This window comes from Haliotis cracherodii, unplaced genomic scaffold (genome assembly GCF_022045235.1).
Source record: "Haliotis cracherodii isolate W230 unplaced genomic scaffold, xgHalCrac1.p SCAF_27, whole genome shotgun sequence".
Taxonomy (NCBI): Eukaryota; Metazoa; Mollusca; class Gastropoda; order Lepetellida; family Haliotidae; genus Haliotis; species Haliotis cracherodii.
The window spans coordinates 1800933-1826353 of record NW_027266283.1 but is presented as its reverse complement, the minus strand read 5'-3'; the positions used below and the strand labels follow the sequence as shown (position 1 = coordinate 1826353).

The 25421-nt window shown below is 40.9% G+C and overlaps 1 protein-coding gene and 1 pseudogene across 1 annotated transcript; both read right to left on the bottom strand.

The window, feature by feature from the left end:
• Nucleotides 1-316: 316 nt before the first annotated feature.
• Nucleotides 317-8385, bottom strand: LOC139473138 (arylsulfatase B-like; annotated as a pseudogene).
• A 9311-nt stretch (nt 8386-17696) lies between these two features.
• Nucleotides 17697-24067, bottom strand: LOC139473270 (caspase-3-like). Its single transcript, XM_071255807.1, has 7 exons — nt 24008-24067; nt 21266-21948; nt 20977-21012; nt 20214-20294; nt 19617-19913; nt 18713-18875; nt 17697-18235 (listed from the first exon to the last, which is right to left on the bottom strand). The coding sequence occupies exons 2-7, from the start codon at nt 21936-21938 to the stop codon at nt 18100-18102; spliced, it is 1386 nt and encodes a 461-aa protein (XP_071111908.1). The 5' UTR covers nt 21939-21948; nt 24008-24067; the 3' UTR covers nt 17697-18099.
• Nucleotides 24068-25421: the final 1354 nt, after the last annotated feature.

The following is a 25421-nucleotide window of genomic DNA, read 5'->3' as shown; positions in this document are numbered from 1 at the left end:
TCAGCGTGTGTGCATCATTGAATGAAAGAAATTCCCAAAAGTGTACATTTCTAGAATGTATACCAATGACATATTTGTATTGCAAGTGTCGTTAAAGTATTGGCCGGAATGATATACCTGAAACATTACAGGATACTCTGGGAAAAGTCTTGATCAGTCATTAATTAATTACTCACGGTAACCATGGCTATCCTTTGATAAAAGACTTCGTCATTAAGTCACGCTTATGTTAACTAACACATTTTAATTTATTATGCGCGTACGAAATTAACATTATACCATAAGAGCATGATTCATATTGACATTAGTACATCTGCTAAGCGCCACCCGGGGCTCCAAACTTTTTGGGGTCAGATGCAGGATCCGGAAATTGGCTAGCACCATGGTCTTCTTGTACTCCTCAAACCGGGCATGCAACTTCGCCACCATGTCCGGCATTTGCTGTGCAAGGTCATTGTGCTCAGTCGCATCCTCTGAATGTGAGACGTAATATGTGTTAACTTAGGGGAAGAGAGTTTTATAAGCAATGTTTTCATCGTGATGTTGCATATATTTCGGAGCACGAATCAAGTTTAGTTATGATGGGATGATGAGATCCTAAAAGACAAGTCTTGAAATGCATCAGAATGAGAGGGTTCTACTAAGCGTTGAATGTATACTATTATGGATCGATCAAAATTACTAGCCGAATCCAAACACACAGTAAGTGACTTTGCAGTTTTGCAGCAGTACACATAGGTGCTGATACGTACTGTGTGCCCAACGCTAAGGAGGACTACTAAAGACAAATGACATTTACTCAGATTTATATGTTAATTCATAGCGAACCTCGAATGTTGAAGAGATGGACTGGAGAATCTCCTTTAACATAAACTGTCTGTTCATATTGTTCATACTGGGTTGTGTTCATGGGTCTGTGCCAGCCATCAGGAGCCCCAGCGTATCCCATGATGAACTTGTAGTCGCCTACTCTGATACATAATAATGCAAATAGGTATTTCATTGCTTTTAAGATCACGACTGTATACAGTGCAGTGGCGTGTGATATGGTACTTGAAATAGTTCATTGATTAGGTATGGAAATATGCAAATCGCGGTACACCATGCAGGTAACTCAGTCAAGTTGTTGCATTTAAACTTATTTGATGACAAGACGTCCTAAAATACCTTATTCCAGCATGGCCTTCGACAGGAATTTCAGTGTAGTCAATGTTGTAGATGAACTCTGTCCTTGATGAAGGAAGTCCGTTTCGAATAGAATCCAAGTGACTCATTCCATCAATGGTAGTGTCTGTGCCCAGTATGCAACGAAAGGTGTAAAACCGTTGTGTTGTACCTTGCCGATGTTTGTTTTTGTTTTTTTGTTTTTTTATTTGTTTGTTTGTTGTTGTTTTTGGGGGGTTGTTGTTTTTTCTGAACAGTTTATCAATCTAATGGCACAATCAAAATCATCTCACCAATTCTTTCAAGTTACAAAATAATCTTTCATTATTGCAATTGTGACACAATTAAGGGAACTGTAAATGAGAATATCCTTACCCGGTGTTCCCCCGGCAGCAGATACTAAATGGGGCTTCCAGTCCACAGCGTGGATCATCCTGTTTAGAGGTAGAAGCCATCAACATATGAAAATATACCACCAGCTAAAACTCCGCCAAACATTGGCAACAACATTTCAATTAGTTTCAGTTGATGTACTAAACAATCAATGATTGGTTTTGTTTAAGGCTGCACTCAGCAATATTCCAGATATATGACGGCGGTCTGTAAATAATCGAGTCCGGACCAGACAATACAGTGATTGACATCATGAGCATCGATCCACCCAATTGTAATCGATGACATGCATGAAACAAGTCAGCAAGTCTGACCACCCGATCTCGTTAGTCGCCTCTTACAAGCACAGTCACCTTTTACGACAAGTATGGGTTGCTGGAGACTTATTCTACCCCGGATGTTCATGGGTCGTGTGTATAAAGTGAATTTTATTGAAGGTGTATTTTGAACAAACACCAATGGAATAAAATGAGTATAGTGAGGACAGTTGTTTACCAAAATGTACGTGGTTATATGTCTTTTAATAACCATGTTCTGTCGTAATTATTGCCAGGATAATCTAGTGGAGTTTTGGTTTATCACTGAGGTACTAAACATTGAGTTTGGTCTTATTGTATTTTATGGCGTTACCCATTTGTATGTAGTCCTTGTCTTCTGGGGCCCAGCACCATACATGAAGGATGTCCCCCTCCGTACCCCCTTCCCAGATCGAGTGCTTCCCACCTCTCAGGGGCCAGTTGTTGGCACAAGCTTCGAGAGCGCCGCCATTCTGAATGATCAATGTTTTATTTAAAAAGAGAATGACACGATTATCAGTTGGATTCTTCACGAATACCGTTGAAATGGAAATCGTTTGATGTTCCAAATGTATAACATACAACGGTTTGGTGGTTTGTGCGTTTCTTTTTAGACACGCAATTGCACTTTCTGTCGTTCACGATTCATGATCACAAGAAATAGAAACAATCTAATTTTTCTTTCCTCAACTGCAGAATGACAAGCCATACTTTTGTTGGTTTTAGGCAAGGCATATTTAATTATCAAAAAACGGAAGTCAAGGGGGATAAGTCAAAATTAATGAAGCTGTTCACAGAGTTCAAGATACGAGTAGCATTCTGTACAAAATTTACAGAAAACCTCTAAACAAAACTTCTCCATGTTTTGATACAGCAGGTACTTACATCTGTGGTGAATAGAATCAGGGTATTTTCAAACAAGCCCCGATCCTTCAGGGCCTGGGTAACATTACCCACTGCCTCATCCAGGGCAGACACCATTCCTGTTGGGAATGAAAAAACTGGATCGGTGCTTTAAACAGTATTTCAGGGGTCCCATGTGACGGTTATGCGGATCAACTTAATAAAAGTAATTAACAATTGATTGGAACTATGATCATAATACTTTCTTAGGAATACTTTGTGAGGATTTCAGAGACAAGTGTTCGAATAAAATATGAAATACGGACATAAACTTCCATACCACTCATCGTCCTTCGCCCTTTGTTAATCACATTCAGATACATATCCTCATACTTCTTAGGAACCTGTGATGTAAAAAGGTAGAGGTACACATATTGACAAAAAGTACATGGTAATTGCATTGTAATCAAATATAACCTCACCTTATGTAACACCACCACCCACCTAAATTTCTTGAAATGGTAACGAATTCATCGATTGAACATATATATGTCTTAGCAACGAAGTCTTTCGATAACACTGAAGCTGACGTGCATGTTAAGAAAACTCACATCATGCGCACTCAACCTACAAGAGTGAGTGAGTATGGTGTTACGCCTTTTTTTAGAAATATTCCAGCAATATCACTGCGGAGGACACCAGAAAAGGGCCTCAAACATTGTACCCATGTCGGGAATCGAACTCGGGTTTTCTGCGTGACGGGAGAACGCTTCAACCACTAGGTTACCCGACCGACCCTCAACCTACAAGAAGGGCACGGGTGGCCCAGTCGTCTCAGGCGCCGCGATTCGCTGTGCAGAGTTGCGTCCCTTGGGAACGCCAGAAACTATGATTGTGGGTTGGAATCCCGGTTCGCCCCGATTATGTTTCTAGGTTTGTCAGCACCATACCCGTGCTCGTGGGTAAACGTCTGAGACCTGCATCACTTCGGGCTTTCCTCCCACATTAAGCTGACACGCCGCGATATAACTGTACTACTGTTATGAGCGGCGTTAAACCCAACTTACCCACTCACTCAACCTACAAGAAAGCCTGGTAGCATTAACCGGGAACACGTTCTCAATACAGAGAATTTCGTTACCTGAAGAGGACCATGTACGTTCTGATAAGTGAGGTACATAAACAACGGCTGTGAAACATTGTGTCGATGAATGATGTCAACGGCTCTCTGGGCGAATGTGAACTGAAATGGTAATAGAAGTGAATATAATGTTCAGGCAAATAAATGATACACCGAGGATGTAGATATGTTACAAAAAGTAAGTATTTTAAGAATATAATTGCGATGGATATGAAGATTGTCAACTCAAGTTTGTCTTTTCCCTTGCATACTTACAGCAGAATATTCTCCCGAATAGTTTCTTGCGGGAAGCTGATTGTCCGTGTAGTCTAAATACTTTCCTGGTGAAATATGAATTATACTTAGACCATAATACATCTTACATCATATTCTTACATCTACTAACAATGAATAGGTGAAACGTTTATTCACGAAATGACGTCTAAAACACGCTTCCATAAAACCCCACAAGTTTTTTAATGATACGCACCAACAGTGTGATTGAAGTAGTCTTCACCTGCGTTATAATAGCCAAAGAAAGTATCGAATCCTCGGTACGTCGGTGTGCACTCCCACTTGCAGAAACCCAGATGCCATCTGGAGTCACAAAATGCTCGTATCGTTCAAAATGCAACTCATAAGTAATCATATATACTACCGACAAAAACTAAGGGATCTGATGCTTTGAATATAGCTATCGTTTAGGTGTACATTAACAATACTGAACGCAACATCTAATCATAAATAAATTTCACATCATACATGAACAGTACGTGTCCCAGGAGCACACTTAAGACAAAGTGTGTGCGCCTGTGGGTGAATTCATAATCACTAATGGAATATTGCTAGGTACACGCCTAGAATGCCTCAATTAACAAATGAAATGACGTCAATATTCCAAGTTGCCCAAATGTTTGTTCAAATCGAAATGTTTCATTTCAAGTCTGTGGGACTAGTGCCATCAAACAGGTCGGGTTGCAATGAGACATGGTCGTGGGAGATGTAACAACGACAACTAGACAAGATCGTCTCATTACATCAATCATGCAATAGATACAAATCTGCTCCTGGTAGCAATAGAGAATTTCGTACAATAGCAGGGGGGCGAATTTCAACTTCTACCTTTAAAAAACGGAAAGGAGCGCATTCTGTGAAGTGTGTGGATCTTACAGCTTATCATAGGCGGGAAAGATTGAGATCGGCTAGATAACTCTAGGGACGGCGTTACGCCCAGTTTGCAGACGATTAAATGTTTTGCTTCCCTTTCACAGATGGCAGAAAACGTGTTTGGCGACGTAGCGGTAGTGGTAGTGCCATGATGTTGGAATGTGTGCCACATGAAATGAGAACTGATTTGGCTATTGAGAATAGACATTTGAATGGACATCGATATATTAACGACATATTGCGTCCTGTCTCTGTTCCATTCGCTAGACTTATTGGCAGAAAGTATTGAACTGCACGATAACAATGCCACATCATGCCGAGGTTGTTACCGATTACTTTCAAGGAGAAGGCATATGAACATTGGACTGGTCCGCCAGTACGCCTCCTACCCGGCACCCGCCAACGTCGCTCAGCCTGAGAAACACCTGATATTGATCTACTCGTCCGAATTTAATTTAACAGACATGTATCGTCATTACACCTTCACGATGATTTCATTTAATACTTCATTTCTCTGGAGACCGGAAGGTCCGCGGTTCGATCCCCAGCCGCGTCATACGAACAGACGTCAAAAGATGGTACTTGTTGTTACCCTGTCTGGCGCTTGGCATTAAGGGGCTAAAACAAGGACTGGTCGGCTCGGAGTCAGTGTACTGTGTCTGAGTGGGGTATTCATGTTAAACTGCGGCATGGTATCTCAGTGTGCTAGCACTATAAATCGGCATCAGTTCGGACTTGTACAATCAGACACACACAGACACACACACACACACACACACACACACACACACACACACACACACACACACACACACACACACACGTGCATGCACGTCGCTATATAAGTGCAATAATCTTGGACGCGACGTTAAACCACATTTCACCTCACCTCACCTTCATTACCCTGTACAGATGTATCTAAGAATGATATCTCTTCCCAGAAGACACATGTCTCAAGTTGTCATCTGAAGGTTTAATGATTGTGTGTCGTGCAATATGTTTTCATTTATTCCAGGTTATGAATGCTTAGCTTCAATGTAACATAATACCTACTTTCCGATCATGTGCGTAGTGTATCCGAGATTCTTCAGTTCCTGGGGCAGGAAGGTATAGTTGAGCTAGCTCCCAAAACCCTGTGCTAAATATGATGTTCTCTTCGTAAAAATCCTATACGCTCAAAGGTGAGGGGGCACGGGTGACCCAGTCGTCTAAGGCGCCACGATTCGCTGTGCAGAGTTGTGTCGCTTGGACACGCCACAAACCTATGATTGTGGGTTCGAATCCCGGTTCGCCCCGATAATGTTTCTAGGTTTGTCAGCACCATACCCGTGCTCGTGGGTTTCACCGCAGTGGTAAACGTCTGATACCTGCATCACTTCGAGCGTTCCTCCCACATTAAGCTGACATGCCATGATATAACTGTAATACTGTTAAAAGCGGCGTTAAACCAAAGTCACTCACTCACTCACAGGTGATATGAAATGAAAATCATTTTGATCAGAAATGTGAATCATGAAAAGCTACCAGAAGTACAACATACTATTTACGTTAGTGGCTACCTTTTAAAAGAGCAAACAATTAAATCTGACGATAGGTCTTGTAAGATAGTTTATTCTAAAACAGGACTAATCAAACAATGAGTGAAGGGATTTACCCTCAAGGAGCGGCAGGGTATCACTCAATACAACTTGTATTTTTTCAGGGACTTCCCACTTGTATCATGGGTGTCTATGCTTGTCGCAAAAAAAGGCGACTAACGGGATCGGGTGGTCAGGTTCGCTGACTTGGTTGATACATGTCATCGATCCCAATTGCATGGATCGATGCTCATGATATTAATCACTGGATTGTCTGGTCCAGACTCGATTATTTACAGACCGCCGTCATATAGCTGGAATATTGCTGAGTGCGACGCAAAGCAACAAACCAAACCAACCAAACCAAAACTTGTATCATGATTTATAGTGTGTATGTACGTCCTAATATGCCAGTATGACGAATAGTATGGGACATAACCAGGCAGTTGATAGATGGCTGCTCTGACCATGTTGAGAAAACGACGACATACATACCTGCATTCCTACGTGGAATGGAAACATTCCACTCATAAAGGCGGTTCGGGATCTGAAACAATGACTGAATACTTGAATGATATTGTTATTACATAGGCAGTTCAGCAATATAGCTCCAACCCAAACCAGTTCAGGTCTTGGAAAAGGCATTCAGAAGTCATACACACGAGGAAGTGAATATATGGATGTCAACTTCTTTACTATGAGGAACAGAACGTTTTGGAATATATGCTTACTCCTTCATCAGTGAGTGAGTGAGTGAGTTGGGTTTAACGCCGCTTTTAACAGTATTCCAGTTATATCACGGCGTTTCAGCTTAATGTGGGAGGAAAGCCCGAAGTGATGCAGGTCTCAGACGTTTACCACTTCGGTGAAACCCACGAGCACGGGTATGGTGCTGACAAACCTAGAAACATAATCGGGACGAACCGGGATTCGAACCCACAATCATAGGTTTCTGGCGTGTCCAAGGGACGCAACTCTGCACAGCGAATCGCGGCGCCTTAGGCGACTGGGCCACCCGTGCCCCCTACTCCTTCATCAGGTGAAGTTCATTCTTCAAATTCATCCACTGCTGTTCTTTGCTTCTGTTTATGGCTTTTTTGAAACGTATATGTATTTTTTATTTTTTATTTGATTTGGATAAAACAAGTTACATGTATATGTCTTTTCTTACATCTCTTATGTTTTCTTAAAATCAGGATGAAAGAATACAAGAACACCTTACGGGCTGCCGATATGCTTGAGTTTGAGATAAAATCTGTTGGACATTTTTCAAAATTTGTAACACAATAATAAGAAGTATTGTGCAAACGTATATATGGTCAACTTTCTAAATCATGGTTATGTGGTTATGTCTTCTCTAAGTGATCAAAGTTTTGTTCGTGTCATATTTAGTTTCATTTCAATCGATGTCTTGTCATGGGTTTTCATTAAATTGAGGACGAACAAATATGGCATATTTACGGGCTGCACAGAGGCTGGACATATGCATTTTCGAAGATGATTCCCTCTGTGGCCAGTTTGTCGATATTTGGGGTCTTCATATCAGGATTCCGGAAACCAACATCATTCCAACCTGTATGAACACAGGGTTCCCTGAATACTCGGTTATGAAGACAACACCACCATGTTAACATCTCTACTTTGAAATGAGACACATTTTGATTGACCTATTTCAATAATTAATACACATTAATTCAATGTCTTATTGTCTTTACTACCTGTACTCACCTAAGTCATCTGCCACAATAAAGATGATGTTTGGACGCTGTGCTGATGACAATGGTAGGAAAACCAGGAACAGAGCAAGATGCTGTCGAACGTCCATCATGCTTGCTTGTTCAGCCAAAATAAGACTTGGCTCCTATCTGCCAATATATATACCTTTCACTTGCACATACTTGACTGTTAAAGCATATCCATATCTCAACCTTGACCTACAGGGTCTGGTATTTGAGACAATCACTTTTGTTCAAGTTTAACAATAAAGTAGGAACGTTTTAATACATTAAATGAGATTTAGGAAATGTCACAATCACAAAATTTCATGCACAAATCTGTATGTAACAGTTTTCAACATCAGTGTCCTGGCTAAGGAGCTATAGGATGTTCACAACGACTGTGCGATACGTTCCTCTCAGATAACGCAAATATGCAACAACGACTGTGATATAAAGTCATGTCATGTATCTATTCAAACTTAGAATCAGCACAGGGACAGAACAGACAGGAGGGAATCGTGCTGCCTGAAGGAGGCTACTACAAATAAAGAGAGTGTTTGGTAATCTAGTGAGTGAATAGGTGTATGCATTGTTATAAAAAAGGAGGGTCCGTGAGCAATATAAGTATATTATTCACATTCAGGGACCTCCCTTGTTGCTAACATTGTGCATAAGGTTTATGAGCCTTTGTCTTTAATTATTGCATACATTTCTGTTACTGGGCCTCCAACCTGGAATACGCAAGCACCTCACACTCTATGACATATGCTTGCAAAATAAACGCTTCGTGAACAGCCTACTTAACGTTGGGGTTGTGAGGACATAAAGCCTTCTGGACAAACGTGAGGCTCAACAAACAAAATGAATATTAAGTAGCACACAACTCTGTTGCTCAATATGAAAGTTATTTTGCCCTCCTGCAGAGACTAACTCACGTGTTGCTTTACGCCTATAGCTAAGGTCTTGGGCGTTACGACTTGCATTTGTCATTTAAACATAATGTCCGCTGGATGTTGGTTGAAGTCACGATAGGATCATACACATGTTGGTGCATTTCATCACCTTGCAAAACCTATTCTTTTCTAGGAAATACACTAAACTCTCTCTCGTACTGCAATTGGCGTTACATAGTTTGTAAAGCATCACTGTTGTAACTTTGAGTTGGGGCGTTAAGTGGTTAAAGCGTTCGCTCGTCACGCCAAAGACCCGGGTTCGATTCCCGACATGGGTACAATGTGTGAAGCCAATTTCTGGTGTCCCCCGCTGTGATATAGCTGGAATATTGCTAAAAGCGGCGTAAAACCTCACTCACTCCCTCATTATACATGGTGTGACATGCCATTTACAGTTCAAAGTCAGTATGACCCTGATATTCAAAGAATGAAATGCGATGTTAATATTGTGAACAGATCAGAGAGAGAGAGAGAGAGAGAGAGAGAGAGAGAGAGAGAGAGAGGCTGTGTCTCGATATAGATTAAACGCTGGAGAAATCTGAGGACTTCACACTGGCTGTCTATCCCATGTCTCTTTGAGCCGCAATATTTGAGGCGTTTCGGCTCAAACCAAGAAAGAACTGACATCCTCTATTTTGTATTATATTTAAATGACTTTGTCCATACATACCCCAAATAGCACTGTCGTCCATGGCTATGGGTTGGACCATTGATTCATACAGGTTTGTAAATACATCATAGGTGAAGCCGTCTGCATCTAGATACTACAGTGCACCTCGCGCGCGCTGATTTGCCTACCTTATGTGTTGCAACTGCAAAATCTAATTGTTCCTTATGCCACAACCCAATATATTTATAGTTATTTTAGTAATCAATATTCTCCTCGCCTATTGTGAAACGCAGCACAACTTTCTGTCTTAATTGTAAAACATTTAGTGATATACTGAACCTCAAATGAAACGTCACCCCAAGTAACATTGCATGAACAGTTGTCATTTAAATATCTAGGTACGTTTTGTCAAAGTTTCTAAAATTTAACATTACCTTGTCCGGAAAAATGAAATGTGATGATAAAAAACCCAAAGCAGATGACAATAAAACCGCATCAGGGCAACGGCCATGGTAACCCGATGCACGTGAGTTCCGTGCAAATTGAAATGCACATGCGTTCCCCCATTTCATGCCCTATCGGATCCACCCAGATCGGATAACATACATTTGTTATTGATGTGCTACCACATGCCATGATTGACAATAAATCAGCGACACAAAGCGCTTGGACGATTGCAGGCTGAACAAACCGCCCGGCAAGTAGCCAATGCATTTCACGACCACGTAAGGACCATATACAGACTCAAACAACGGTTCCAGACCACCAACACTACAGATGACCGACCACGTAGTGGAAGACCAAGGGTCACCACCCGACGTCAGGATCGTCAGATCATGCGACAGCATCTTCAAGATCGCTTTGTTACTGGTGCGAAAACTGCTCGACAGACCACAGGAACACCAGCGACACATTAGTGCGGACACCGTGCGTCGACACCTTCACTGTCACAGGCCACACCGAGGACCCATTCTGTCAAAACGTCATCGCCGGGACCGTCTTCAGTGGGCAACACAGCACCAGCATTCGCGCCATCAGCAGTGGAGAAGAGACCTCTTCTCAGACGAGAGCCGTTACTGTATCTCAACAGCAGATGGCATAGAGAGTCTGGAGTGGGGAACGTTAGTCGGTACATTGATCAAGTCTTGAGACCACACGCCATACCTCATTTGACACGTCGCCGCAACCACATGCAATTCAGCATGATAACGCCCGTGCCCGCACTGCGAGAGCAACAAGAGACTTCTTCCTGCAGAATGGCATCGGAACCATGCAGTGGCCTGCCCTCCCGATTTAAATCCCACTGAGCACCTGTGGGACGAGATTCAAATACGGCTGAATGACGTCCGACCAAGGCCGACAACTGCAGCTGAACTGTGGGCTCAAGTGCCTATGGCCTTCATCAACCCGGCCTCATCCATTCCATGTATCGACGTTGCACGGCAGTCATCAATGCACATGGCGGACACACGAGATACTGACTTGTGAGGCTTCCTTTCAGTGGCGTTATGCTTATTATCTGTCACCTGTATGTTTCCTGTAACATATGTTTATCTGGTTCCTTATGTATTATGTTAACACAGGTTTAATATGCATCGAATAGACTTCATTTTCAGTGTGGTATTTATTTCAATTATCTTTACCAATTAATGAGTCAGGGACAAATGTTCTCTGTTGATATGCATTTCAGTACCTCCAACATGAATGGTGCGTGAGTGAGTTGGGTTTGACGCCGCTTTTAACAGTATTGTAGTTGTATCGCGGCGTGTCAGCTTTAAGTGGGAGGAAAGCCCGAAGTTATGCAGGTCTCAGACGTTTACCACTTCGGTGAAACCCACGAGCACAGGTATGGTGCTGACAAAACTAGAAACATAATGGGGGCGAACCAGGATTCGAACCCACAATCATAGGTTTCTGGTGTGCCTAAGGGACGCAACTCTGCACAGCGACGCCTTGGCTGAAACAAAACATCTAGGTTGTTTGCACGAGATGAGCATGAACATGAACACATGGTGACTTCACTGCTTTCTAATGTTGGCCACAGGGTATCTTCGATGCCCCTGTCAAGAACAGTGACCTTGAAAACACCAATAAGCGCATATTTTATAAGCAACCATTTCACCACCAGAGCCACGTCGTGCCTTTTTTGTCAATATGTTTTCTGTACCAAGTGTAGCCTTTAAACTTTATTTGTACCTTGTCCCTTAAGAAAGTTTCACATAAGATATGATATCATAGAAGTTAGTTTTGATCACATTTTCCCTGGCACAATCTGATATCCTAGTTTTTAACACTAGTATGTCCTCTTATATTGTAGCTGTCCTACTTGACCAGTTCCTTAAACTGTAATAAGGCAATGCTGTGTCTGTAGTTCTGCTTTGGACATACCGTTTTCTATGTAGACTCTTATATATTTGAGTGAGTGAGTGAGTGAGTATGGTTTTACGCCGCTTTTAGCAATATTTCAGCAATATCACGGCGGGGGACACCAGAAATGGGCTTCACACATTGTACCCATGTCGGGAATCGAACCCGGGTCTTCGGCGTGACGAGCGAACGCTTTAACCACTAGGCTACCCGACCGCCTCTTATACATTTGAAGTCTTTCAACTTTCATAACATAATTAAACCTGGACTTGTCCCTGTCCTCTGTTTTCTTTCGCAACTCTCACATTCTGTAGTTTCAGACCATCTTTCATTGGGGAACTCACTTTAATTTTCAGTGATGTTGGGGTCCTTTTCTTCATTATTTGACGTGGGGGCATGGGTGGCCCAGTCGTCTAAAGCGCCGCGATTCGCCGTACAGAGTTGCGTCCCTTAGGCACAACAGAAAACTATGATTGTGGGTTCGAATCCCGGTTCACCCCAATTATGTTTCTAGGTTTGTCAGCACCATGTCCTTGCTCGTGGGTTTCACCCAAATGGTAAACGTCTGAGGACTGCATCACTTCGGGCTTTCCTCCCACATTTCGCTGATACGCCGTGATATAACTGGAATACTGGTAAAAGCGGCGTTAAACCCAATTCACTCACTCACTCACTCATTATTTGTCGTAGGAAGATTTTTAACAACGAAAGCATTGTCAACTGAAGCAACAGACGCATACGAATTTCCAGTTATATGACGGCAGTCTAAATAATCGAATCTGGACATGACAATCCAGTGATTTACATCAAAGGCACCTACCTACGCAATTGGGATACGATGACATGCATCTTCTATCCTGAAAACCAGATCCCGATAAACGCCTCTTACAAGCATGGGTTGGATTCTAACCCTGATTGTAACGGCTCTTGTGCGATATGAGCAGTATGTGATACTAGTAGGTGATATGTGATATATGTGTGGGGAATTTCTGAGTAATATTTCATTTTCTGCTCAGCACTATGACCCCGGTCAATGGATTAATGTGCACTCGAGTTTCATGCTCAGCTCCCTGGTTGATATACAGTCCACTCAGACCGTAAAGCGCCCACGGGTTAACAGTCACCTTACCATGTCATCTTACCGGGTACCCATTCACAGCTGGGTGAAATAGATGCATATTTCAAACGAAATCCATTGCATAAGGATACATGACATACGACATTTTCACAGAACACATCTTTTATTCTATTTAGTTATGTTCACATGCAATTTCAGGAAATTCTTTGGAAACAAGATACATGTCAGTACTGTTCATATGAATTACACAGTTATCTCTATGCTGCAATACAGCTCTTGAATCGAACGTCTAGAAATTACATGCAGTACTCTGTACTTTTGTCCCAGGCTGATAATACAAACACGACGAAAAATATGATTAAATGTACATGCGAAATAACACAAGTAAAGATCCGTGTTGGAAAAGCTTTTCAGGAACCCATGCTTGTCGTAAGTGGAGACTATGCTTGTTGTCAGAGGCGACTAAGGGATCGGGGGTAGGGGGGAGAGGGGGTCAGGCTCGCTGACTTCGTTGATGCACGTCATCATATCCAATTTGCGTAGATCGATGCTCATAACGTCAATCACTGGATGATCTGGTCCAGCCTTGATTATTTACAGACCGTCGTCATATTTCTGAAATATTGCTGACTGCAGCGTTAAACAACCACAAAAAAACACGATGCTGAATAAGCAGCGTATTTACAATATGTGTAACATCGATGAGTATTGTATTTCTCATCTTTGGCGCTTGAAAGGAATTTACATAAACGGTTAATATATTGCACATTGTCGGTTGACATCAGCCATACAATAATTATATAAGCCTTTCTACTGTTGGTGAATGGATGAGAGGATTGGGAATAGCTGTCACATATCAATTGTACATGGAGTTATCCTCTGAATATACCAAGTTTCTCATATGGCAGAATAAACACAAGCATTCGTTATGGCAGCCACGTTGACAACTGCAAGTCTCAAATTATTACACCGAAACATTGTCAGCATTTTACGTTGACAAAGGAGAAGGTCAGAGTTTAAATAGGTTCCACACTCAGCAAAGATGTAACTTCAGAACAATAAATGAAGTATTTTGTGAATGGGTTAAAAAAATGTGTTTGACGATGACCATGATGAGAAGATGCAACCAGTGTCTTGATACATATCCACGTATACCCAAATTCATATTTAGATAACATTTTCTCACATGAGACAACGGGATCGGGTGGTGAGACTCGCTGACTTGGTTGATGCATGTCATCGATCCCAATTGCGTGGATCGATGCTCATGATGTCAATCGCTGGATTCTATGGTCCAGACTCGATTATTTACAGACCGCCGTCATATAGCTGGAATATTGCTGAGGGCGGCGTTAAACAACAAACAAACATGCGACACCCACTATTAGCATTAACATCAATAGTAGTAATTGTTGTATATATGCTAGGTGACGAAGTCTATGATGTGGTAGGTCAAGTCTGGACCAGTACTTGACTGATCTGAATCTATAATGATACTGCATGTGGTGTCAGACATAATCTGTGGTTTATGATTATTTGCACTCTCCCAAAGATGGTACAATAAGTTTTTGTTTGTTTGTTTGGTGTTTAACGCCGTACTCAGCAACATTCCAGCTACATGGGGCGGTCTCTCAACCTGGTATTCATAATATCACAATACACTTTACAGAGAAATGCCTCTTTAAGTGGACGGGTGACATCATGAGCATCGAGGCACGCAACTGGGATACGATGACATGCATCAACCAAGTCAGCGAGCCTGACCACCCGATCCCGTTAGTCGCCTCTTATCTCCGATCCCGTTAGTCGCCTCTTATCTCCTATCCATAGAACAGAATAGGTGTGATCATTGCATAAAGACATGTTTAAAATGAAAAAGGCTATTTAGTAATATCTCGAAAATGTTACTTAAAGTTGGCGATTGAGAATATTGCTTTTCTCGCTTGAGATAGTTAACTTCTTTTAGTCTTTGTCCATGACAATTTAGCTGGAGAATACAACACCAATATGTGTGTAAATGTTGACAATTTCTAATTCTTCTCCATTTCGGAACCGTCGACATCACAGGGAAATCAACCTCTATTTCAAAAGACTAATATTATAGTTGAAATTAAGTTTCAAACATTTATTGTTTTGACGGTGTAAAGTAGTTGGTGAGACGTTATGATCAAATAGTAATGAAAACACATCAGCGACATTAGGAGATTTATAAAATACCTCTCCAACCATCCTCCGCCCAAATTGTTGCAAACTGGTTGAGGAAAATTATTAACTTTGTTAGGGGTTCAGTATCTTTGAAATTAAAGTGTCATTAATGTTGAGTTTGTGTAATTCTATAAACAAACAAGGGACTTGTACCATGGGTGTCATGGCATTTTTGTCAGTTCTTCATTATAGCATGGTATAGAACACTTAGACTCACCTAACAGGCAAGCAATTACTTGCAGATACACCAGTTAGACACATTTTTTTAGGATAATGCTTTAGCAGAAGTAGATGCTGCACCATTGCAAGAAAAAACACAAATGCTTAAGTTTGATGTAAGGCCACAGGTTTATATATAGAAAAGTACAAGGACTGGAGAACACTCCTGTGCTGGGAGACGCTAAACACGGCTGACTGTCAACCCGAAGGTGCCCGGACAGAACAGCAAACGCGGTTCCGAGGGTAAATCCATACAGAACCAAATGATGGGACCCCCCAGGAAAAGCGCTTAGGGGTCTACAACCACCATTATACAATAGGGCCTAGAGGGTATGCCTCAAATACCCCCAAAACACCAAAATCACTACTCCCAGCCCAAAAGTGTTCCGCGACGCATACAAACCATTTGTCGTGCGATGTAATGTGTAGAATGTGCTAGTCAAGGATCTTCACCTGCTGTGCACATACAAACCCCTGTGATTTGTTTGACGCATGTTTATGCCAGGACAGCTCTTGCCTCGCATCATTCTCATTAAAATCAGACCTTAGTTCTCGCTACCACTAAACAAAGATCTGAAGACATCCCATTAGGGATCACGTCAGAACGACCTTTCATCCGACCAATCATTGCGTCGATTACCAGATCATGAAAGTGACAGTCGGAATGTGATTTCTAGTCATGCAATCTCGAAAAGTTTAACATGGTGTTTTCCGAACGATACTTACGGGTTAAACGACTGACTCCTTACAATCTAGATCATCTATTAGCCATTCGGAATGGTTTCTTTGTTCAGGTTTCAAACTTGTAATCGAGAATTTGTCAAAATATGTTTCGATGCTTAGTCGCCAATTTGAAATTTGTGCCGTAATGCACGAGAAAGCTGCCTTCTGATTGGTCATTCCATTGGTCGGTCAAAGTTCGCGCAAGGTCGGCCTGGCGTGACCCGTAATGGGATGTCCTCAGATCTTTGTTTAGCGGAAGCAAGAACAAAGATCTGATTTTAATGAGATTGGCCTCGCAAAAACTGAATTGTCCGAAACTTGCCACAACTACAATATAAAGGAAAATAAGCAGCAGTACATTTTCCTGATACATACAAATACTTTAAATTAGATTAACTATCAACTGAGGAGGAAATGTTACACAGATATGTACGTTTGAAATGAGAAGTAATGAGTGAGTGAGTGAGTTTCGTTTTACGCCGCTTGTAGCAATATTCCAGCAATATCACGGCGGGGGACACCAGAAATGGGCTTCACACATTGTACCCATGTCGGGATTCGAACCCGGGTCTTCGGCGTGACGAGCGAACGCTTTAACCACTAGGCTACCCGACCGCCCCGAGAAGTAATGGGTGGGATGGGAGGGAAAGAACATGTTACCGGTGTGGTTGTGTGGACGAAAAGAGGATGTAGCAACTAAATTCAGCTGTAACATGGGTTACTTCCTTTGTTTAGAGCATGTGAATAACAATTCCTGAATAATACACTGATAAGGTGCCTTGCACTATTAAACCAGGAAGAGAAGCTTCCCTTGCACTATTAAACCAGGAAGAGTAGCTTCCCTTGCACTATTAAACCAGGAAGAGTAGCTTCCCTTTGACCGTGGAACACAAATTCAGGGGGAGAAAGCCCCTTGAATTGGAATATTGTAAGATTACCAAAATAATGCATTTTATTAATTGATAATAAAATTAAGTATACTTAATGAGCCGAAAAGTCCCTGTTTTTCGATCATGCCGACCGCTAGGCAGGGTTACAAGTGACGTCTTTTAAAGTCTCTTTGGAAGATGATTCTGTCACCGACCTTCCGGTCTCCGGGCAGACGCTCTATCCACTCGACCACGGAGGCGGGGATACTAAAGAGCAACTGACAAGTGTTTACAAATATTGATTTATTTGAAAGTTGATGAACATATACCTGTATCAAGTCTATAACACGTTAGTGACAGTAGAACATGGATATAACGAACTACAAGGGACCGGAGAAATCAGTTCGTTTTATACGTTGTTCGTTATATACGTTTCGGCTCGGAAACGTCCGCCATCTTGGCTAAAACAAAACACAATACACATACGTTTACACACTTTGCCTCCCGCATCTACCGGTGATTCAGTTGAAAAGTACCCAATGATAGAACTTCAAAAAATATTGATGAAAACATATTTCATCACACATCACACATCACACATCCAAAATGCACAGTGTCCAGGCTTGATCCAATACATTACTGAAATGGCGAGCGATCCTCTTGTCCAGAACACTATGTGGGCACGTTATGTCTGGGAATTGTCAATGGCGATCGCCGCGATGGTCGCAAAATTGACTTCCTTTTTTCACCACCTTTTTGATCCCAGTGAAAGGAATACGACAAATTTATATCTGATATCATAAAAAATAAACTTTTTTGGTCAACTTGGGAATAACATCGGGGAATTGTCCTTGCCATTGCCCATTGCAGTTGACTACTCTCCTACCCTTGACTCGTCTCGTTACTTCCGTCATGATATCTGCTAGATGATCGCTGCAAACATTCATTGAACAAGTGATTAAATCAAGGACTGCAGATGGAACACCTAAACACCTGTAACAAGATGTTCTGAGATCTAGATGCCACAGTGAAACTGTTCCTTCGATCGTTGCAAAACGTTTTCATCTAGCATTTCGCGATATGACTGCAATATTGCCGATGCGATGTAAAATTTTAACTCTCTTAACTCATCTAGCCTTTCTATCAAAGTGACATGATATGAAGTCTATATTCAGTATGTTTATACATAAAGCTTCAAATGATGGTACAGACTGTGAACAGCCAGATGTCAGTTTCATCAAATGAGTGACAAGTTACTAGTAGTTTATAAGACCAATAATACACATGGTGTTATTGTAAAAAAAACAGTGGACACGGTGGATATGTATAATCGGAATTTCGAATCGGCATGTGTAGTGGCAAATATATAATGCTACACAATGTTTTCTAACAAATATTAGACCCTTTTACCTGCCCGACAGCTCAGTCATTACTTTTATAAATTCGTCAGTGAAAACATCTCCTGTCTCATTGTTTCGATTTGAACTTTCACCAGGTTGGGCAGCATAGCAGAAAAAGAAGTCTTCAAGAGCCTCAATATCGCCACGAGGCTCATTATCGCTGATAGGAATTTCTGGAAAATGAATAAAATCAGGCAAAGATTACCCATTAGATCCAATCACATGCAATCAGTAACATTTCACCTCCTAGAGATATTTTATTTGCGTTTGGAAGGAATGTGTTTACTAAAGATTCAGGTACTTGAAGGAAGATACTCTCTCTACGTTATCTATATGTATATATAGATATACACAAGGAACTGCGGTACAACTACTGTTGCTCTGATTATGAATTGTGAATTACTGAGGAAGATGACCCGTGAAGATTCCGGGGTAGAATAGGTCTTCAGCAACTCATGCCCGCCGTAAAAGGTGACGATGCTTGTCGTAAAAGGCGACTAACGGGATCGGGTGGTCAGGCTCGCTGACTCGGTTGATGCATGTCATCGATCCCAATTGCGCGGATCGATGTTCATGATATTAATCACTGGATTGTCTGGTCCAGACTCGATTATTTACAGACCGCCGTCATATAGCTGGAATATTGCTGAGTGCGGCGTAAAACAACAAACCAACCAACAACTGAGGAAGATAGACAGACTAAAAACTCGGTTGTTTAAATCAGAATTGAGCATTTGCATATTTCATGATAGATTCACAGTTTTATTTTCAACTCAAAACAGACACAAATTCACGTATGTGCAGAACGTGGACACTTAATACAAAACATGAGGTTGTAGCATATATTCCAATTCAGTTAAACTTTACCACTCATACATTGTGGGTGTGAGACATTATGGATAGTTCATACTTACCATTGGGCTTCCTACATGCGTCAATGAAAAACAGCTTTGGTTTCCCTTTCAGAGTGGGACACTTGTCAGGTCTAAATTGACGTGCAATGTCTTTGATACAAATCATTTTGAGGTCTGTACTATATATTACCCCTTCTCTTCCATGTGAAGAAATAAAGACCACAAAACAGTCAATATCGACATTGTCATCCATGTGCTTGCCTGCATCCTCAAATATCTTCTTTATTTCTTCTGCCCTCTTATCAGCGTGTGACCAAACTACAAACTTCAAGTTCTCAAATAATGTTTTCAGTCTCTCTGGAATTTAAAACATGTAGTTGTAAAACAATAATTATGATGTGTAAATGATTCATATCACACATGAAACTTTTGTTCCAAAGTCTTAGCTCATTATTTATCACCGCACAACAATTGTCAGTCATGACAAAATATATTTAAGGTTGATAACAACACTTCACATCTGAACTGCTCCATGTTTGCAATGGAAGTGTCCCGTGGAGAAGTAACAGACGCATGTGTGTAAAGGTGAATGTTACCGAAGTAGTAACACATTGGGAAAGGACATAATAATTAGTATAACATAATGTAGCAACAAACCATTTGCACCAGCAGCTGCATGTCTGTCGAGGTCTCCCTGTTCATGGTCAAAATGTACATTGTTGAGGATGACACAAAGTCCTGAAAAGTGTTGTATTAAAATCAGAATGGCTTAAGCTGTCTCCAAACATTTGCGAACAACGTCACTGTAAATAAGATTGGATTATGACTGAGGAAAGTGTATAGGTTGGGAAAATTATAAGTATACTGAAGCATAATAAGTTAAGTTAAGTTTTACACATCAAGTTCCAGGGACATGTTTATGATTGTTGAATTTAAATGTACAAGAGAACTGAGGGACCGACCTTTTAATGCGGAGTGGGACGGAGCGGGGCGTTATAATCTCTTACCCGAAAATACTAGAAACCAAAATTTGACCTTACATTTTACAACAGCAAAATCGTTCACTGGACTTGATTTTCTGAATAAATAATGAGGCACGCACCGGCACAGGCACATACAAACACACCCATGGCCACATAAACGCACACACACAAGCTCACACAACAAACACATGTGCACACAAACACACGAATAAATACAAACACACACACGTACGCACTCACACACACACACACACACACACACGCGCACGCACACACACACACACACACACACACACACCAATAACTTAAATTAGCTTTTCCATTCTATATCAAACAGACATTCCGGCCCACCCTCTTAAAATGGAAAAATTAAATAGTCAGTCCCAGGCGATATTTGATGTAATTCCTTTTCATGAAACACATCATAGAACACGTACCTCTTGGATCAGATGTCATTTTGTAGCAGCGATCACCTGAAAACGAATATGGGTACGAGTGTTTAACCTTAACCTCACAGCAAGAAACTTTTTTATATATATATATATATATATATTTGGCCAATAACACTAATAGTGTAGACTAACAGATTAGTTCCACATGAACAATTAAGGGCTCGCATAAGGGCAGTTTAATTTTCAATCAAGAGTCTATATTTCTTTTATTTGGACAGCTACTGCATTTGCCAAGGTAAGATTAGGAAATTGCAGAAGAATAGTGTCGTTTTACCTGAAGATTGTATTGACAGGGCCGCCAGCGGTACTTCCACATCACTGTTTCTATGTCTTGTTATGATCTCTACAACTTTCTGTTTCTTTGCTTCAGTGACAGGCTCTATCCAATCAACGGAATCTAGAGCTTCAAGGCCAACTAACGGCTCTAGGCTGCTGTCGGTGCAGAGGGATCTGATGTAATCTTGCCTTTTATGTATGCATATATGGGCAATAGCTTCATTGCTGGTAAACCCGACTACAGCATCATTTGTTGTGTTACGTGTGTGCAGAATGAACACTATACCGCATTTTGAAGCGATCTTTCTAGGTCGCTGTACTTTATTTGCACCAAAGCATTCGTCTTTCCAAAATTTCACAACCAAAGCAGTACCATCAGCTAAAGCAAGTTGATTCATATCTTCCACAATTTTCAGCGCTAGATCATCATCAGCAGATGCAGATACAATAGCAGCATCAAAACACTTTCCTTTGTCTAAAGACCTCTCACCGAGCCTGTTGTAGAGGTTCGTCCGTGAAGTTGCAGGTTCGACCTCTTTTGCCGTTTCAGGAACAATATCTGGGCTAGACACGCCCCTATTTGAGAGCGTTTGTGCAGATGTGATCCCATGGATTTCTGCTGGCTCAGCATCTTCAATGAGGTCGTCGAAATCATCACCTCCTTCCGCCATTCTTACTGGTCTGTAATGACAGTAAACCGGTTCGGTTGCATGCATTAAGGACATAAAGGTACTACAAAGCACCCCTGTCAAATCACACCCTTCTCCCCAACCCAGTCACCATGGAGCTATATTCCTCCTATTCACTCAACAAATAAAGCCTTATATAACAAGTGGCAATCTACCACAGATCGTGAGATGAAGCTGAGGTGCATATATATGTTAACTTCATTTGTATTAAGTTACATTATAAACAAAAGAACCTTTTAAAGCCAAGTGTGATGGTGATGACATGGTCTATAGACTTTGAAATAAAAGTTGTCATTACAAATATTAACAGTCTACACATATCATTACATTTGCATCTGTTGGTTACAATTGTATGTGGGGCCTTCGGGTAGCCTAGTGGTTAAAGCGCATGCTCGTCACGCCGAAGACCCGGGTTGGAATCCCGACATGGGTACATTGTGTGAAGCCCATTTCTGGTGTCCCCCGCCTAGATATTGCTGGAATATTGCTAAAAGCGGCGTAAAGCCATACTCACTCACTTACAACTGCATGTCATTGTGCCATGATGACTCATGCAATGCCTCTCATGGATATAATGCACTGAATTGAGTTCATCTGACCCGTGCCTTGTTCAGATTGTTAGTGAAACACCGCAACCACGCGATGAATAGCACACCAACAAAGCCATGTGAAAAGTTTATTAATTATTTACAATAAACGATCGATAAGCAAAGAGAAATTAATGCATAACATACACATTTCCAATACATTAAGTTTAAAATCAAAGTTTTTATACGAACACGAAAGTTGTGTTATCAACTTTGCTCGTGTCATTGTTTACACGTGTATTGGGCTTCAACATCTGATTCCTTTTCTATTCTATCAAGTTTTTCTTTTGACATGGATCACGTTAACAAAAGAAGTCATATAATGTAAACCGTTCACAATTAATATTATTACAATGTGATATTATTCCAAAGCATGACTGTATTCCAAAGGAGCTGTTAATTATGTTTATAATATTATGTTTATATATTATGTTTGTGTTTATAATTTTGTTTATAATTTTGCAAATATAGGTAGGTAGGTAGGTAGGTAGGTAGGTAGGTAGGTATATAAATATATCATGTTTATAATATTATGTTTATATATTAAGTTTGTGTTTATAATTTTGTTTATAATTTTGCAAATATAGGTAGGTAGGTAGGTAGGTAGGTACGTAGGTAAGTAGGTAGGTAGGTAGGTAGGTAGGTAGGTAGGTAGGTAGGTAGGTAGGTATATAAATATATCATGTTTATAATATTATGTTTATATATTAAGGTTTTTTTTATAATTTTGTTTATAATTTTGCAAATATGACCTACATGTATAATTGTGTCTATTAGGCTGGTTTAAAATGCACGACGAGAGAAGATTGGGCTGGTTTGTCAAAGATAATAACCATATATTTCTGTATTAACGTTTCTACTTTAAAGACAAAACAATAACCAATTTATCAGGGTTTAAGTTGCAAGTTTTGCAATATTAATTAAATAAATTGTGGGCCCGTCATCTGCGTTTTGACTATGCCTAGTTGACCGTGTCATCACACAACTTAAAGGCGTGATGTAGAAAATATCAGAGACAGATGAAAACAAAAATACAGAATTATTTTCTTTTTTCGAATGCATACAAGGGAGACAACTGCTAGGGACTTGTATCAATGTTTACAAAATCATACGTGATTTTAATTTTCAGGGTTTTCTGTGATAGCCAAACAGTATTATCGTTGCTGCAGAGTGATCAAGCTCTGCTTCCTCGAACACATTAGGCAATTGTGACAATAGACTAAGCCGGTAACTCCTTGTAAATACTGCATTATTACGCCTGGCAATTTTCTAGTTTCGTTTCGATGTTTGACGTAATGGAGTGTGACGAAACATGTCGCAATATGTCACCGTGGTGTAATTCAGTGAAATTGTCTATGCATATCATCATGGACACCTCTTCATGATTTGTAATATAAATGACAGGACAAGCAGATAATCATTCAACATAAATATACCAACAAAACAGAACATAAAAGATCTCACGTGTCCCGGATAACTATCAACGTACAGTGTATACGTATAACTGCAGCACTGCAAACACCTCCCTCGCCGTCAGACTGCACTAAAAGTAGGTCAAGCAGGTGTGCTATAATACTTCCTGTTCAGTGGGAACTGTGGCGACGGGTAAGGCTATCAGCCAATGAACGCCACTATTGATACAGTATCGATAACTGTTGTCTAATTATGACAACAAACAACAAACTGCAATGCATTTCCGTATTATTTTCACATATATGACTATTAATATTTCGTAAATTTTTTCTTAGTTATAGAAATCCATACAAAATCACTAACTCAGCCTTTAGGGACGAGCTATTCTGACAGTTTTCTCAACAGTGAAATCTCTTTTAATGCACATGATAATGTCTACGACTCACTAATATGCTCAAATGTGTGTGTGTACTCGTTACATGTCCCATACACTGTATTGTTCAAGTAATTGTAATTTCTAAATTTTCTATTACAAATTCACTAGTACTGTTACGATTGTTCACTGACAAACTATTGATTATCCTGCTAGTTAGTGCAAATCATTGAATCGGAAGGCCAACAATGAGGGCAGCACCATCAAACAATACGTTTAATGAGACCATAATGTATACTTTGCGCGCGTGCGTGTGTGTGTCCGTGTGTGTGCGTGTGTGTGTGTGCGTGCGTGGGTGCGTGTGTGTGTGTGTGCGTGTCCGTGTCCGTGTGTGTGTGCGTATGCGACTCCGTGTGTGTGTGTGCGTGTCCGTGTGCGTGTCCATGTGTGTGTATAGCTATGTTACTAGGCATCCTTATATAGTTTTAGGTATTTATAGGTTTCTGCAATATGCAAAGTATGTGTGGCGGAAAACACTATGAATTGGCGCATGTCTATACGACTGTGACGTCATACCTCGACGTGTACCATATGTGCCCATGTTTGTTCAGTTGACCAATATGCTTGCCTTTGCGTGTGTTTGGGACGGTGCCACGGCGAGACAGGATAAGCTTACATTTTTGTGAACACCTGGTATCGTCACTAATTGATAGTGATTGCTGACCACATGCTTGTGATTGAATCGGAATCGTAAAATTCATTCAGCAGAGATTTATTTTATCTATGGTAATTGTTTTGTCGCTTGTATTTGTTGAAATATATGATGGGACTGGGATTGGATTGATCGTGTCAGGGGTATGAGAGAATAACGATGACAATGGACGATGACGATGATAATATTTATTATCTTACCAAGCTCTTACAACACTAATACTGATATGCATCGCGTGATGTTTCTGGCTGGGGTCAGTGTCTACTCCAGCACATTGGCTACATTGTGTGTGTGCAGCTTTAATGACCACCATATAAAATGAAAACCTCCTGCAAACCCAGTTCCTCAGGAATCGCTGCGTTCTTGTAAAACGAGAGTGA

Bases quoted from the DNA above. Each gene is read 5' to 3' on its own strand.
- LOC139473270 (XM_071255807.1), bottom strand. From the start codon at position 21,938: ATGGCGGAAGGAGGTGATGATTTCGACGACCTCATTGAAGATGCTGAG. The intron at 21,013-21,265 runs GTAAAACGACAC...ATTCGTTTTCAG, and splicing joins CCTGTCAATACAATCTTCAG to GTGATCGCTGCTACAAAATG. The intron at 18,236-18,712 runs GTAAAAGGGTCT...GAATGTTTGCAG, and splicing joins ATGACTGAGCTGTCGGGCAG to CGATCATCTAGCAGATATCA.